Source organism: Musca vetustissima, unplaced genomic scaffold (assembly GCF_032173495.1).
Source record: "Musca vetustissima isolate MV318-11 ecotype Yass unplaced genomic scaffold, APGP_CSIRO_Mvet_v1 utg14080, whole genome shotgun sequence".
In the NCBI taxonomy this organism is placed as follows: Eukaryota; Metazoa; Arthropoda; class Insecta; order Diptera; family Muscidae; genus Musca; species Musca vetustissima.
Genome location: NW_026886851.1, coordinates 33,052 through 46,261, shown reverse-complemented (window position 1 = coordinate 46,261; position 13,210 = coordinate 33,052). Strand labels below are relative to the sequence as shown.

The following is a 13,210-nucleotide window of genomic DNA, read 5'->3' as shown; positions in this document are numbered from 1 at the left end:
TAATTTCCAGATTATTCATCACCTGGCGATGAACACAAACACCACACCCTCAGACACACACCAGGGAGTTAATGACAATAATCCCAAATACCTTGTTGTTTTTCTTTTGACAGCCACCCCGCCATAAAGATAAAATGAATGTCATGCTGATTAAAGGTCACTGTTCACTAGCCATTATTGACGAAAATAAATGTGGCCTACTAAGAAAAAATTGCGTCTTCCCAAAAAAAAGCAAAACAAGACAAATATTCTATAGAAATACTTATTTTAGCCATGATTAAGCAAAGCTATACATAATAACAACAACAAAGAAAAAATAACATCTTTGTGTGTTAAATGGGTTGCCACACTGGAGACCAGTAGAGTAGAACAATAACACACAAAAACAACAACAATAAAAAAAGAAAAACAGTTGGCAAAAAAAATTGTTTCTCTGAAACAAAGAACGAACCTGGGGAGTTGGTTTGTTCGTGTTTCTTTGTTCTTTCTTTCAGATGGTTGCAGTTGCTGCTGCTGTTACTGTTGTTGTTGCTGCTGTTTTTCTTTGCTCTGTTGTGACGTCAATATAGATGTGATGGAAAATAAAGAGGGGTTGAATTTTGACATCCACCTGGATTTGTTTTTTTTTTTTTTAATTAACAAAAACAGGGTGAAAACAAACGTCTGTCTTTGCTAACGGTATCTATCGGTGACATAGGGATAGTTAGAGGGAGAAAGAGGGAGAGAGTGTCCATTAATGGGTGCCTACAAGAGAGTGGGAGAAATGTAGGTAAATACGGTGCATTGACATTGAAACAAAATACCGCATTTCTAACGGTCTGGGAGAAAGGATGAAAATGAGGGGGAGAGAGAGTAAACAACTGCTTATGGGTGTTAAAATAATCACAGAGAGTAGGGGGAAATGTATGCTAATGTATGGGGGGATTAATGCAGTTAAGTTGCCGAGAAAAATGTAGCCGTGTGAAAAAAATATTTTCTCTTTTTCAAAAGAGATCCCCACTCTCCTCTATCTCTGTCACAACTAGGGAATAAGAGAAATTAACAGAGATAATGATATCTAATGAAAGCCGTTTATTGCAGTTATATTTCCACGAGTAAATTGATGGAAAAAAAGAAAATTTTATCTCTCTCTCCTAGTGATTAAGAGAATTTCTCAGAGATGATATTTAATGAAAGTCTTTATTGCAGTTATATTCTCACAAGGTAAGGTAGGTAAATTGATGGAAAAAATAAAAAATTGGAAATTTAATAAAAAAAAACGACCAGAAAATATTTTTCGGTCGTTTTTTTAATAAAATTTCCAATTTTTTTCATTTTTGGCGTTAATGGCAATATAACTTCCCCAACTAACCAAGTGACTATCACACTAAGCCATAAAATTAATACAAAAAAATTGTGGATGAAGTAAAGAGAGGGAGAGAGAGAGGGTGTAAACAAACTGAAAAAATAAACAAAGCTTGTTGCTATTTTTAGAACGCCATGTCTTGTTGTGGCACAACAAAGACGTAGAAAAATAATAATAAACAACAAAAAAAAAAACAAAATAGCCTACAATAAAACTTGTGACTAGAGAATAAGAAAAAGCAAAACAAAAAGGCAAAGCCAGCAGATGTTTTTTATTTTGGAATTTTCAACAAACCACAACAAAAACCGCATACAAATAAAATCATGTTTTAGCTTGGCAGCTTCGTGCAAATAGGGGGGAGGGGGTTGGTGGTTCAGCATAGTTGGTTGTGGTGGCACGTATTAATTTTTTGGAATTATTATTATTATTATTTTTTTGTTATTTTTATTATTATTATTTTTGTTTGTTTGTTATTTTCATTTCGAATTAAACCACACAAAAATTTAATATTAGAAAAGGGGGGAGTATGTACGTAATAAATATTTAGTTTATTGGCTGGCTAGCCATGCCGCCTACGTGACCAGTGTCAACGTTCGGAAATGTGAAAACCAAAACAAATAAAAAAAACAACCCCTATATTTCCGTTCGAAAACAATTCAAAAGGGGGATGATTTTTTGTAGGAATTTTTTGTGGTCGTTGTCGTTGATGGCTCCATTTCTGTTCCCTTCCACCAACAAAAAAAGGTGTTGCTGCGTATTATTTAAGTGGAACGTGGGTTAGCATACTTATGTGAAAATTATCATGAATAACTGCGGAAAATAAGGCAAAGGAAAATTAATTTGAAATGCTAGTTAAGAGTAGCAGATGGATGGTTGGTTGATTGGTCGGATGCATAAATATGTGACCTTAATAAAGGAAATTATTTTAAAGGAATTTAAGGGCAAAAGTTCGGGATTAACAAATATCTTTGCTAAAAGACTGGCCTTTTTTCTGTTTTTTTTTTCTCTTTTTTGAAACAACAAATTATTTGAATTTAATAAAAAATATATTTACACAACTATTTTTAAGAAAAAATATTTAAGAAAAGGGATTTTTGATTTTATTAAAATTTTTTGCAATATGGTTTCAAAAAAAAATTCTTTAATTTCATTATTTTTTAGTTATTTGATTTTATTTATTTTTTATATTTGTTAATTTTTATTTATTTATTTTTATTTCATATTTATTTATTTATTTTTTTGAATTTTTATATTTCTTATATTATGTTTTGTTTTCAATATTTTTTTTCTCCCCAACTTTATTTTTTTTAAATTTTTCAGCCCCAAAGACATTTTAATGCATTTTCTATTTTTTTCATTTCAATTTAGTTTTTTTTTTCAATTTTATAAAAAAACCTCTTTAAAATTGCATTTAAAAACGTTTATTGCCATTTTTAATTCATAATAACTCAATTAGAGCCACTGTATATACCTTAGAAAAACACAAACAACTCTCTTTCTCCCCCTCTCTCTCTCCCCACACAACACAACACACAACTTTTTTCACACACACATCTCCCAACAACAACAACAACACCAAAACATAAACAATGGCAATTCATAACAATGGTTAGCTTGCTAGCTCCTGCTCTTATTTAAATGGATAATGGGGGGAGAGATAAAAACATAAGAAAAAACAACAAATACAGAGCTTAACTTTCATGGTCGGCTACGACGTCGTTGTCGTCGTCCATTAAAGAGTGAAATGAGAAACGAAGAACAAAAACAAAGACGACCACGACGGACGAAGCCTACTTTGATGATAATTTTGTTTTCTTGTGATGGCAAAAAAAAATGCCAGCAACAAAATTTTGTATACATCAAAGAAAAGCCAAACAAAAACAAAGAATGAAAAGACGAAGAAGAAAAAAACATGAAAACAGAAAAGAAATATATCAACAAAAAATGAAAAAAGCCAAACAAACAACACACACTTAAGTGTGTGTGTACTGGGAGTATGTGTTTATGTTTTTTTGCTTTGCTGGTGGAAGAAACAATGTAAATGTAAAAGATGAAGAAGAATACCATAAAAGTTCAAAAAACAAACACAACAGCCGAGAAATAACATGGCTGACGTTTGGTTTCCCCACAAATATGGGCAAAACAAGCTTTAGGCAATCTGTGTTGTTTTTCTTTACAAATACATTTGAAAAAATAAAAATCAAACACTTACCGCCCAGCAAATCTTCAGTCATTTTTGGTGGAGTTGAAGTCATTTTGTTTAGATTAAAAAACGTTGAAATAAATAAAAAAACGTTAACGAAATATTTTTTTCCTTTCACACCGTTATTTGTGTGGTTTATTCGTTCGTTCGCTTGTTCGTTCTTTTCTGTTTCTCTTGTAATAAAATTCAACAGGAACAAAAAGGGAAGAATACACACAGAAATCAACAACAACAAACAAATTGCGTATTTGCCGTTAAAGCCTATAATATTTTTCTTTTTTTATTATATTGCGTTTCTGTTTCCGGTTCGTTCTTTATTTTCACTTAAATATTTATCGTGGAAAGATAATATATTTTATTTAGTTTTTTTTTCTATATAAATTAAACGACTACAGTTTTATTTTTTTATTCTTCTTTTTCTTTTGTTGTATACAATAATAAGTTTTTTTTCTGTTATTCGCTAAATTCACCGACGAATTAATTCCAAACGAAAGAACTATTCACGACTACGTCTGAAACGATATTAAAAGACGTTGGTAAAAATATCAACGCAATTTAAAGCTAATGTTAAACGTATGCGATTAGTGCACACACGTAACGTAACGTGTGGCATGAAATGACAGTACGGCTGTGTTGAGTTAGTCAGTAACGTAACGGTAGTGGTAACGCAACAAAACAGAATGAAATGGCAACGCATGCGTAAAACTACATTTATTTTACAAATTTATAAAAGAAATAGCAAATTCAATGACATTTAAATAATGATTTTACATAAAACACATAAAATGTGGTATAATGCTATATTTAAATCATGCTTTTCCTTAATAAATTATAAATTGATTGTCATTCGATGGTTTTTCGGAAAGATCAGCTGTTGCTGTCAAAATACATTATTTTTAGTTAAATTAAAAGGGCGTATAGAAGGTGCTTTCTAAATCGACACAATTTATATAAATAAATAAAATATATAAATCGTGTAACTAAATTCGAGCTGTTTAGAACAGTATTAAAATTATATAAAGTTGCCAATCAGCTAATGCCACCATTAGGTGAACTTCTTCAAACAACTCAAAATTATCACTGGAGACCCTATGAAATATATATATTATTGCATGATGTAATAATAAGGTGATGTATCAAAAGAAATATCTTTGTTTTTGTATCGACCATCTGTCAAATTTTTCCTTATAAGATTTCACATGATTGGCAACATTGCACATCGAATTCATGTAAGAATTAAACAATTTGACAGTTAACCGAGACATCAGCTGCTCTAAATGGACTACCTATTCATTGTTCCATAGCATGATGTAATAATAAGGTGATGTATACCAATTATCTGTCAAATTTTTCCATATAATATTTTAAATGGTTGGCAAAACTGCACGTCGAATTCAAGTAGAAATTATCCAATTTGACAGTTAATCAAGACATCAGCTGCGCTAAATGGACTACCTATTCCAGTTATGATCAAAGACAACGCCTATTATTTTCGCTGATTATCGGGTAATAATATTAGAAAGAAGTGGACCAAAAACTTAATTTTTTGTGTTTTTCAAGTCGATCTATCGGCCACAATTGAAGGCCGAACATCACAACAAAACCCACCGTGAAGGGAATCTGCAAAAGTAATTAGAAAAGCTGTACTGAATATTAATAATATTTGTTGACCTCTAGTGGGTGCAAATATCGTGAAATATTGCCCAAGCTCAGAATATAGAACCACAAAATGTTATGGCCGACCATATGATACCCTACACAACTTCCAGGACTTCAGACTATACCTCTAGTGGGTGCAAATATCGTGAAATATTGCCCAAGCTCAGAATATAGAACCACAAAATGTTATGGCCGACCATATGATACCCTACACAACTTCCAGGACTTCAGACTATACTGTAACTTCCGACTATACTGCTCCGCTCACTGGTTTATAACATATATTATTAAAACATCCTGTTTATTAATTATTTATTGTATTCGATTTGTTTGTTTACATTCCCTTTGCTTTGCATGTTGAAGGAAGTTCACATAGTTTCTTTTAGTGAATAACGCCATTGAATTGATCACTTTCAAAACGGCACAACTCAACAAGAGAATCTACTTCACAAATTAACAAATTAATACAATTTTTTAGTGCCCCAATAAGGTATTCTTGGGTTATATTTTTAATTATTTATTATGTTGAATTAATTTTAGTACATATTTCATAACATATATTTTTAAAAAGTCCCATTTTTTAATTATTTATTGTGTTCAATTTGTTTGTTTACGAACCCTTTGCTTTGCATGTTGGTGGGAGTTCACATAGTTCATTAAAGTGAATAACGCTATTGAATTGATCACATTCAAAGCGACACAGCTAGTCAAATAGTCTTGTTTTAATAAGATTTTATTTAATTAAAACAATAATAAATTAAATAATTTAAAAAAACAATACATCAAGAAACAAGAAAGGAATAAAAGAAAGAGAAAATCTCCAAATTTCACGAAGAATTTCCTCAGAAAACAAGCATTTTAATAAACGTTTACAAAGCACCCCAGGAAGGAATCCCCCACCTCAGAATATAATTCGACAACAAAATGTCTTTAGCCGATGAATTATTGGCCGATTTGGAAGACGACAATGATGTCGATGATGATTTGGCGGGTCTGGAAGAATCTGAAGAGATTACCGAAGATGTTGAGAAATTCTTAAAGCCGACACCAAATCTTATGGAAGTTGATGTTCAGGTGCATTCGATAAGAGATTTGTGTAAATTACGAGATTCGGAACGTCTACAGAATATATTAAAACAAATTGAAATGTATTCACAACGTCAGCGCACGGCCAGTGAAATGTTGGGTAATGTGGAATCGGATCCAGAATATCGTTTGATTGTCGATGCCAATGCTCTGGCTGTGGAGGTGGACAATGAGATATGTAAGTATGACACACACGTTGGTGATACTATATGATATTAATTTTCTTTTTAGCCATTATTCACAAATTTGCCAAAGAAAAATATCAAAAAAGATTCCCCGAGTTGGAGTCATTGATTTTGGGTGAAATTGAATATTTGTTGGCTGTCAAGGAGTTGGGCAATGATTTGGATCAGGTTAAGAATAATGAAAAATTGCAGGCCATTTTGACACAGGCAACTATTATGATTGTTTCGGTAACGGCATCCACCACACAGGGGTAAGTAGAGATGGTTATTTGGAATATATTTGTTTAGTAATTGATTTTTGAAATTGTAGTACCCTTTTAACACCTGCCGAAAAGGCCCAAATTGATGAAGCCTGTGACATGGCCATTGAACTAAATAATATTAAAACCAAAATCTATGAATATGTGGAGAGTCGCATGACATTTATTGCACCCAATCTGTCAATGATTGTGGGTAAGTTACAGCTAATATGAAAATTCTCTTAATTACGAATTGAAAACTAAAATTATTCCTTTTTGTAGGTGCCTCCACGGCCGCCAAACTTTTGGGTATTGCCGGTGGCCTCACCAAACTTTCCAAAATGCCTGCCTGCAATGTCCAAGTTTTGGGTTCACAAAAGAAAACCCTTGCCGGGTTTTCCAAAACCCAAATGCTACCCCATACCGGTTATGTTTTCTTTTCACAAATTGTTCAAGACACACCACCCGACTTGAGGCGTAAGGCGGCACGTTTAGTGGCAGCCAAGGCTGTGTTGGCAGCCCGTGTTGATGCCTGCCATGAAAGTGTGCATGGAGAAATAGGTTTAAAGTTCAAAGAGGATATAGAAAAGAAATTGGACAAGTTGCAAGAACCACCACCGGTGAAATTTATTAAACCACTACCCAAACCCATTGAGGGCAGCAAAAAGAAACGTGGTGGCAAGCGAGTGCGTAAAATGAAGGAACGTTATGCCCTGACGGAATTCCGTAAACATGCAAATCGCATGAATTTTGGTGATGTAAGTTTGTGGTTAAATTTAAAATTTTTTAAAAGATATTTTAAATTTCCATTTTTTGTAGATTGAAGAAGATGCCTATCAAGATGATTTGGGTTATTCCCGTGGTACAATTGGCAAGACTGGTGCTGGCATACGTCTGCCGCAGGTTGATGAAAAAACCAAAGTTCGCATTAGTAAAACTTTACAAAAGAATTTGCAAAAACAACAGGTTTATGGTGGCAGCACCACCGTAAAACGTCAAATCATTTCCGGTACTGCATCCAGTGTGGCATTTACCCCTCTGCAAGGTTTGGAAATTGTCAATCCTCAGGCAGCGGAAAAGACACAAACAGAAATGAATGCCAAATATTTCTCAAATACCTCAGGATTTTTATCTGTGGGAAAGAGGACCACATAAATCCAATAAAACAATAGTTTCTTTGAAATTAAGTTTTTGGTTTTATTATAAAAAACAATGAGATATACGTACATACATAATTACAAAAAGCAAGTCTTCTTATTTTATAAAAAGCAAATTAATATCAAATATTTTAAAAAATATCTAAAAAACACAAACATTTTAAAGACAAAAATTATTTTCTTTTGTACAAAAAAAGAGATTGAAATAAAAATTTGGAATATTCAATTTTTTCCGGGAAAAAGTCATGTTCTAAAAATCCATTTATTTATAAAACGGACATTTTTGGGGAAGTGAGGTAATGGGAATGGATATTGAGCACCTTTTGAACTAAAACAAATTCCGATTTGTTAACTTAATTTGCCAATTTCCAATTTATTGCGTAACACTTCCCATGAATTGTTGAGGAAAACGGCTAATATACCAGCCACTGTAAATACACCACCGATAATTGAACAGCAATTGGTGGCAAAGTGGCCAAAGGATCTAAAAGGAAATTATAAAAAAAATTATTAAAGCATACTTTTAGGCTTGTTTGAGAAATTGTACCTACCTTTGATTTTCCTCATATTTCACCATAAGTGGTGATAATTCATAACTGAAAAATATGCCAGGCATACCGCGCTCCTTACTACCCAGATCCTTGCGATAACGGGTAACCGAAAATTGATTTGTATTGATGGGCGCCGAATTGGGTTTTACATAGACTGTCGGTACAATTTTCAAATAGTAATTGTACATTTCCGATTTGCCATCTGGGAAGAAGAAGAGAAAATAATATTAATTCTTTTTTTTAAGATTTTTGTGCCGATTTTTTTTTCTATGCACGAAAATAATTTTGCAACCGAAATTTTTTTCTATGCACGAAAAAAATTTTGCTACCGAAATTTTTTTCTATGGACGAAAAAAAAAATTGTTGTCGAAATTGTTTTTCTAGGGACAAAAAACAATTTTTACAGATTTTTTTTTCCAATTTTTTCTTAAATAATAATATTTTTTTGAAATTTTAAAAAAATAGTTTTCAAATTTTTTTATAAACGAAAAAAATATTTTTTTTTCGAATTTTTTATAAACGATTTTTTTGCACTTCATTTTTAAATATTTATATTATTTTATTTACCCCTATTCATTTAAAGCACTGACAAAACACATGGAATTTAAAAAAGGTTGGCAACTCTACCTATATGAACATGTGTCTATCACTTGCTTTGATTAAATAAAAAAGAGACAACAAATCCTTATCGCTATCTCTTGATAGCGGCTTTAATGTGTTTATGTACATAGAGCGACAAAGTTCAGTACAAAGTCCCGTTTGAACATGACATTTGAAAAATATCAATGAGCAGTTCAATCGATTTAATTTCCATTTGTAAATGAGAGTGAATTCGAGAGAGAGAGAAAGAGAGAGAGAAAAAAATCAACAGTTAAAGTACCGTATAAACATGTCACCTGCCATACAAATATCGATAGTATTTTCGATAGTCCAACAATTGATTGCAAACACGAGACTATCGATAGTACGTACTATCGTATGATTTGACATCTCTCACATTAGGAATTTGCTCATATTATTAAATTATATAGCGTAAATTCACACAAAAAATAATAAATTGAAATTTTTGTGCATTAATTTTTTCGGAAACAACTGCAACAAATTCTAAACGAACAAAATGCCCATGCCCAGCAGTGCTTTTGGTCAACAAGGACCATCATGCTTTGATAAAATGAAAACTGGTTTCACAATTGGTTTTTGTGTGGGTATGGCCAGTGGAGCATTGTTTGGTGGCTTTTCGGCCTTAAGGTAATGGAAATTGCATGGAATCTAAATACGACACATAAATCTAATATTTTAATTTACTGTGTGAAAACACCAAAACAATAACCGGCATTACATAATGACGTATTGTTTTGGGAAGTGGTGTTTTGATTGTTGTGTGACGTTATAACACACATGTGTTGTTGGACCATTTTTTTCTAATGTTTTCCTTTTGTCTCTATTTGAACAGATACGGTTTGCGAGGCCGTGAACTTATCAACAATGTGGGCAAAGTTATGATTCAAGGTGGCGGTACATTTGGCACATTCATGGCAATCGGTACTGGTATACGCTGTTGAGTGCGGCTTAGAATATATTTGCAAAATAAGGAGCAACCTCATATTTTTTGGAGGTGGCGACAGCGGAGTGTATGAAAACTATTGGCGTTTAACTTCTCACAATTAATAGTTTTTCATACAATTTTTTTTTTCTTTTCGTTTTGTTACAAGTAGGGTTTTCTTTTAGATATTTATCTTTTTTGCTAAGAGTACTTGAAACAATATTACGCTATAATATAAATTTTCAATATAAATATAAGGATGTATAATATAAAATTTTGTGTTGCATCTATTCGAACTTACCCTCTTCTTCTGGTATCACCTTGAACCCGTCCAATGGATGAGTTGTGGCAAATTCAATTTTATCTCCAAACGACAGGTGGTTAATTGTGTGTGCCAATTTAACATTGGCTACTTGAAAGTCGTGTATGTGAAATTGTCGTATTGAAAATGAACTTCCAGGAGCTAAGTGAAATGAACCGGCCATCTGTAAATGGTTGGATATGAAAAAAATGATAAAAAAATAAAATAAATAATTTTGGGAATATAAAAAAAATTTTTGAATTTGAATGGTTTTTCTATACGAAAAAATTTGTTTTGAATATTTTTCTATACGAAAAAAAATGGTTTTGAATTTTTTTCTATACGAAAAAAATGGTTTTGAATTTTTTTCTATACGAAAAAAAAATGGTTTTGAATTTTTTTCTATACGAAAAAAAAATGGTTTTGAATTTTTTTCTATACGAAAAAAAAATGGTTTTGAATTTTTTTCTATACGAAAAAAAAACCTCCGTGTACGAAAAAAATAGTTTTCCGAATTTTTTTCTATACGAAAAAAATTGTTTTGAATTTTTTTCTATACGAAAAAAAATGGTTTTGAATTTTTTTCTATACGAAAAAAAATGGTTTTGAATTTTTTTCTATACGAAAAAAATTGTTTTGAATTTTTTTCTATACGAAAAAAATTGTTTTGAATTTTTTTCTATACGAAAAAAATTGTTTTGAATTTTTTTCTATACGAAAAAAATAGTTTTCCGAATTTTTTTCTATACGAAAAAAATAGTTTTCCGAATTTTTTTCTATACGAAAAAAATTGTTTTGAATTTTTTTCTATAATTTTTTTCTTAAAAAAAAAAAAAATTGTTTTGAATTTTTTTCTATACGAAAAAAATTGTTTTGAATTTTTTTCTATACGAAAAAAATTGTTTTGAATTTTTTTCTGTACGAAAAAAATTGTTTTGAATTTTTTTCTGTACGAAAAAAATTGTTTTAAATTTTTTTCTATACGAAAAAAAATGTTTTGAATTTTTTTCTATACGAAAAAAAAATGTTTTGAATTTTTTTCTATACGAAAAAATAGTTTTCCGATTTTTTTTTCTATAAGAAAAAATGGGTTTGAATTTTTTTTTATACGAAAAAAAATGGTTTTGAATTTTTTCTATACGAAAAAATGGTTTTGAATTTTTTTCTATACGAAAAAAAACTGGTTTTGAATTTTTTCTATACGAAATAAATTGTTTTGAATTCTTTTCTATACGAAAAAAATTGTTTGGAATTTTTTCTATAAGAAAATAATTGTTTTGAATTTTTTGAGATGACCCTCCTAAAAATCTGATACTGGTCTTCCACTGGACAAATCTCTAGATTCTTATTTCAAAAGCATATGCCTAAATTTTCAAATTTATTTTGTGTTCTACATACCCGATTAACTTCCAAATGTCCTTGGATGCGACATCCCTCCTTGAAGGCATCAGCATCTGAACGTTTATATTGATCTTTACATTGTTCGATTTTATCCAGAGGAGCATTCCATTTCTTGAAACGATATGCCTCCAGAACCGATTCACACGTATTACAGCAGCTAAAAAAAACAAAACACATATTAGATTTCTAGAATTATCATCGAAAAACAAAAAATAGCTTACTGTGTACTATTAAACTCGGCACCATAACAACTGCCACATGTTGTATTTTTATTTGTAGGCGAAACTGCGACAATTTCCTTAATCGGTGCAGTTTCTTTCAGCGGATTTCCTTGCAAATCTAAACGATGTTTAAATATATCATGATCAACACGTAAATGTTGATCACCCGATGAATCCATGGCATCCAAGGATACATAATTACAGGCTAAATTGTGTAAAGTGATGTCTAAGTTAATTTTTAATTTGTGGGTACGTGTTGTATCGACAAAGAGATCTTCGGTGAGATTGGGTGTCATATATGCCATAAATTCCAAGAAAATTAATATTACAACAATTATGGTGCTAATTAAAGTAACTAGAAGAAAAGGGGGAGAAAAAACAATAACAATTTAATGTAAAAAATAAAGCCAGCTCATTACATTTTGTTTTGTACTACTTACTTATGGCCCCACTAACACTTTGTACACGAAAATCTTCCAATGTGCGTGGATAGGCATCCAGCCGCCTTAAGGCATCGGATATTTTCATATTTGTGAGATTCTCGTATTCTTTTAACTTAAAATTAAGAATTGTAGAATTATTATAGTTTATTTGATATTGTTTATCATTAGGAAAAAAAGAGCGTAGAGTTGTCGTTCCGGTATGAACTAGTTCTAACGAAAATATATTCACTAAGTGGAACGATTGTGAACTAGTTGCAACTTGTTTCGTTGTGTTGAAAAGGAACCGTAAAGTGAATGAACATGTTGAACTTTTGCTGTCTTTTGACATAATACAATGCCTTTGGGTACATTTACACAGAATGTGTTGAACGAAAATCATCATTTGACATATATACAAAGGAAATGACAATTTAAATGGCTTTTAAATGATGATGTAATATAAAACACATTGAAAAAACAGACGAAATTAAAATGTCTGATGAAGTTCAAGAATAAATTACAGCCAGGCAAGGGACTTAATTTTTTTAAAAGAATATGAATCAATGAATTCTACTGATTACAATATTATTTTTCGAAAATTGTCAAAAACGCAATAATTTATTTAAAACTGAAGTGTTTTATAAAAAATATCGTTTCATCGTCGAATAAGTTGAAATGTCAAATAAAATATATGTTCGTTGTAATTATGGAATAAAACGGATTTTTACATACATGCAATAAAATTGACAATTGAAATCCACTGGATTTAAAAAACGTCTAGAACGGAATTTTTATCGCATTAACCTACTATATGAGGATTTTTCAGAACTATATGCAATGAAATATACAATTTAAATGATAAAATATAAAAAATCTTAAAATTATGTTGGGGCTATA

At 31.1% G+C, this 13,210-nt stretch overlaps 4 protein-coding genes across 4 annotated transcripts in view; 2 read left to right on the top strand and 2 right to left on the bottom strand.

Moving 5' to 3' along the window:
* Nucleotides 1-3,636, bottom strand: part of LOC133334331 (BCL2/adenovirus E1B 19 kDa protein-interacting protein 3-like) — a 31,681-nt gene extending 28,045 nt beyond the window's left edge. The window contains exon 1 of the mRNA XM_061542621.1: nucleotides 3,558-3,636. Coding sequence (XP_061398605.1) covers nucleotides 3,558-3,600 — 43 coding nt within the window. The 5' untranslated portion in view covers nucleotides 3,601-3,636. The remainder of the gene's footprint in view (nucleotides 1-3,557) is intronic.
* Nucleotides 3,637-6,131: 2,495 nt separating this feature from the next.
* Nucleotides 6,132-7,872, top strand: LOC133334332 (U4/U6 small nuclear ribonucleoprotein Prp31). The gene is made up of 5 exons (XM_061542622.1): nucleotides 6,132-6,471; nucleotides 6,525-6,729; nucleotides 6,789-6,931; nucleotides 7,000-7,475; nucleotides 7,537-7,872. Exons 1-5 carry the CDS (start codon nucleotides 6,132-6,134, stop codon nucleotides 7,870-7,872), a joined length of 1,500 nt encoding a protein of 499 aa, XP_061398606.1.
* Nucleotides 7,873-8,222: 350 nt separating this feature from the next.
* On the bottom strand, nucleotides 8,223-12,419 carry LOC133334334 (endoplasmic reticulum-Golgi intermediate compartment protein 3). The gene is made up of 6 exons (XM_061542624.1): nucleotides 12,332-12,419; nucleotides 11,892-12,246; nucleotides 11,668-11,827; nucleotides 10,270-10,453; nucleotides 8,426-8,627; nucleotides 8,223-8,358 (listed from the first exon to the last, which is right to left on the bottom strand). The coding sequence occupies exons 1-6, from the start codon at nucleotides 12,417-12,419 to the stop codon at nucleotides 8,223-8,225; spliced, it is 1,125 nt and encodes a 374-aa protein (XP_061398608.1).
* LOC133334333 (reactive oxygen species modulator 1) lies at nucleotides 9,509-9,987 on the top strand. Its single transcript, XM_061542623.1, has 2 exons — nucleotides 9,509-9,673; nucleotides 9,879-9,987. The coding sequence occupies exons 1-2, from the start codon at nucleotides 9,543-9,545 to the stop codon at nucleotides 9,985-9,987; spliced, it is 240 nt and encodes a 79-aa protein (XP_061398607.1). The 5' UTR covers nucleotides 9,509-9,542.
* Nucleotides 12,420-13,210: the final 791 nt, after the last annotated feature.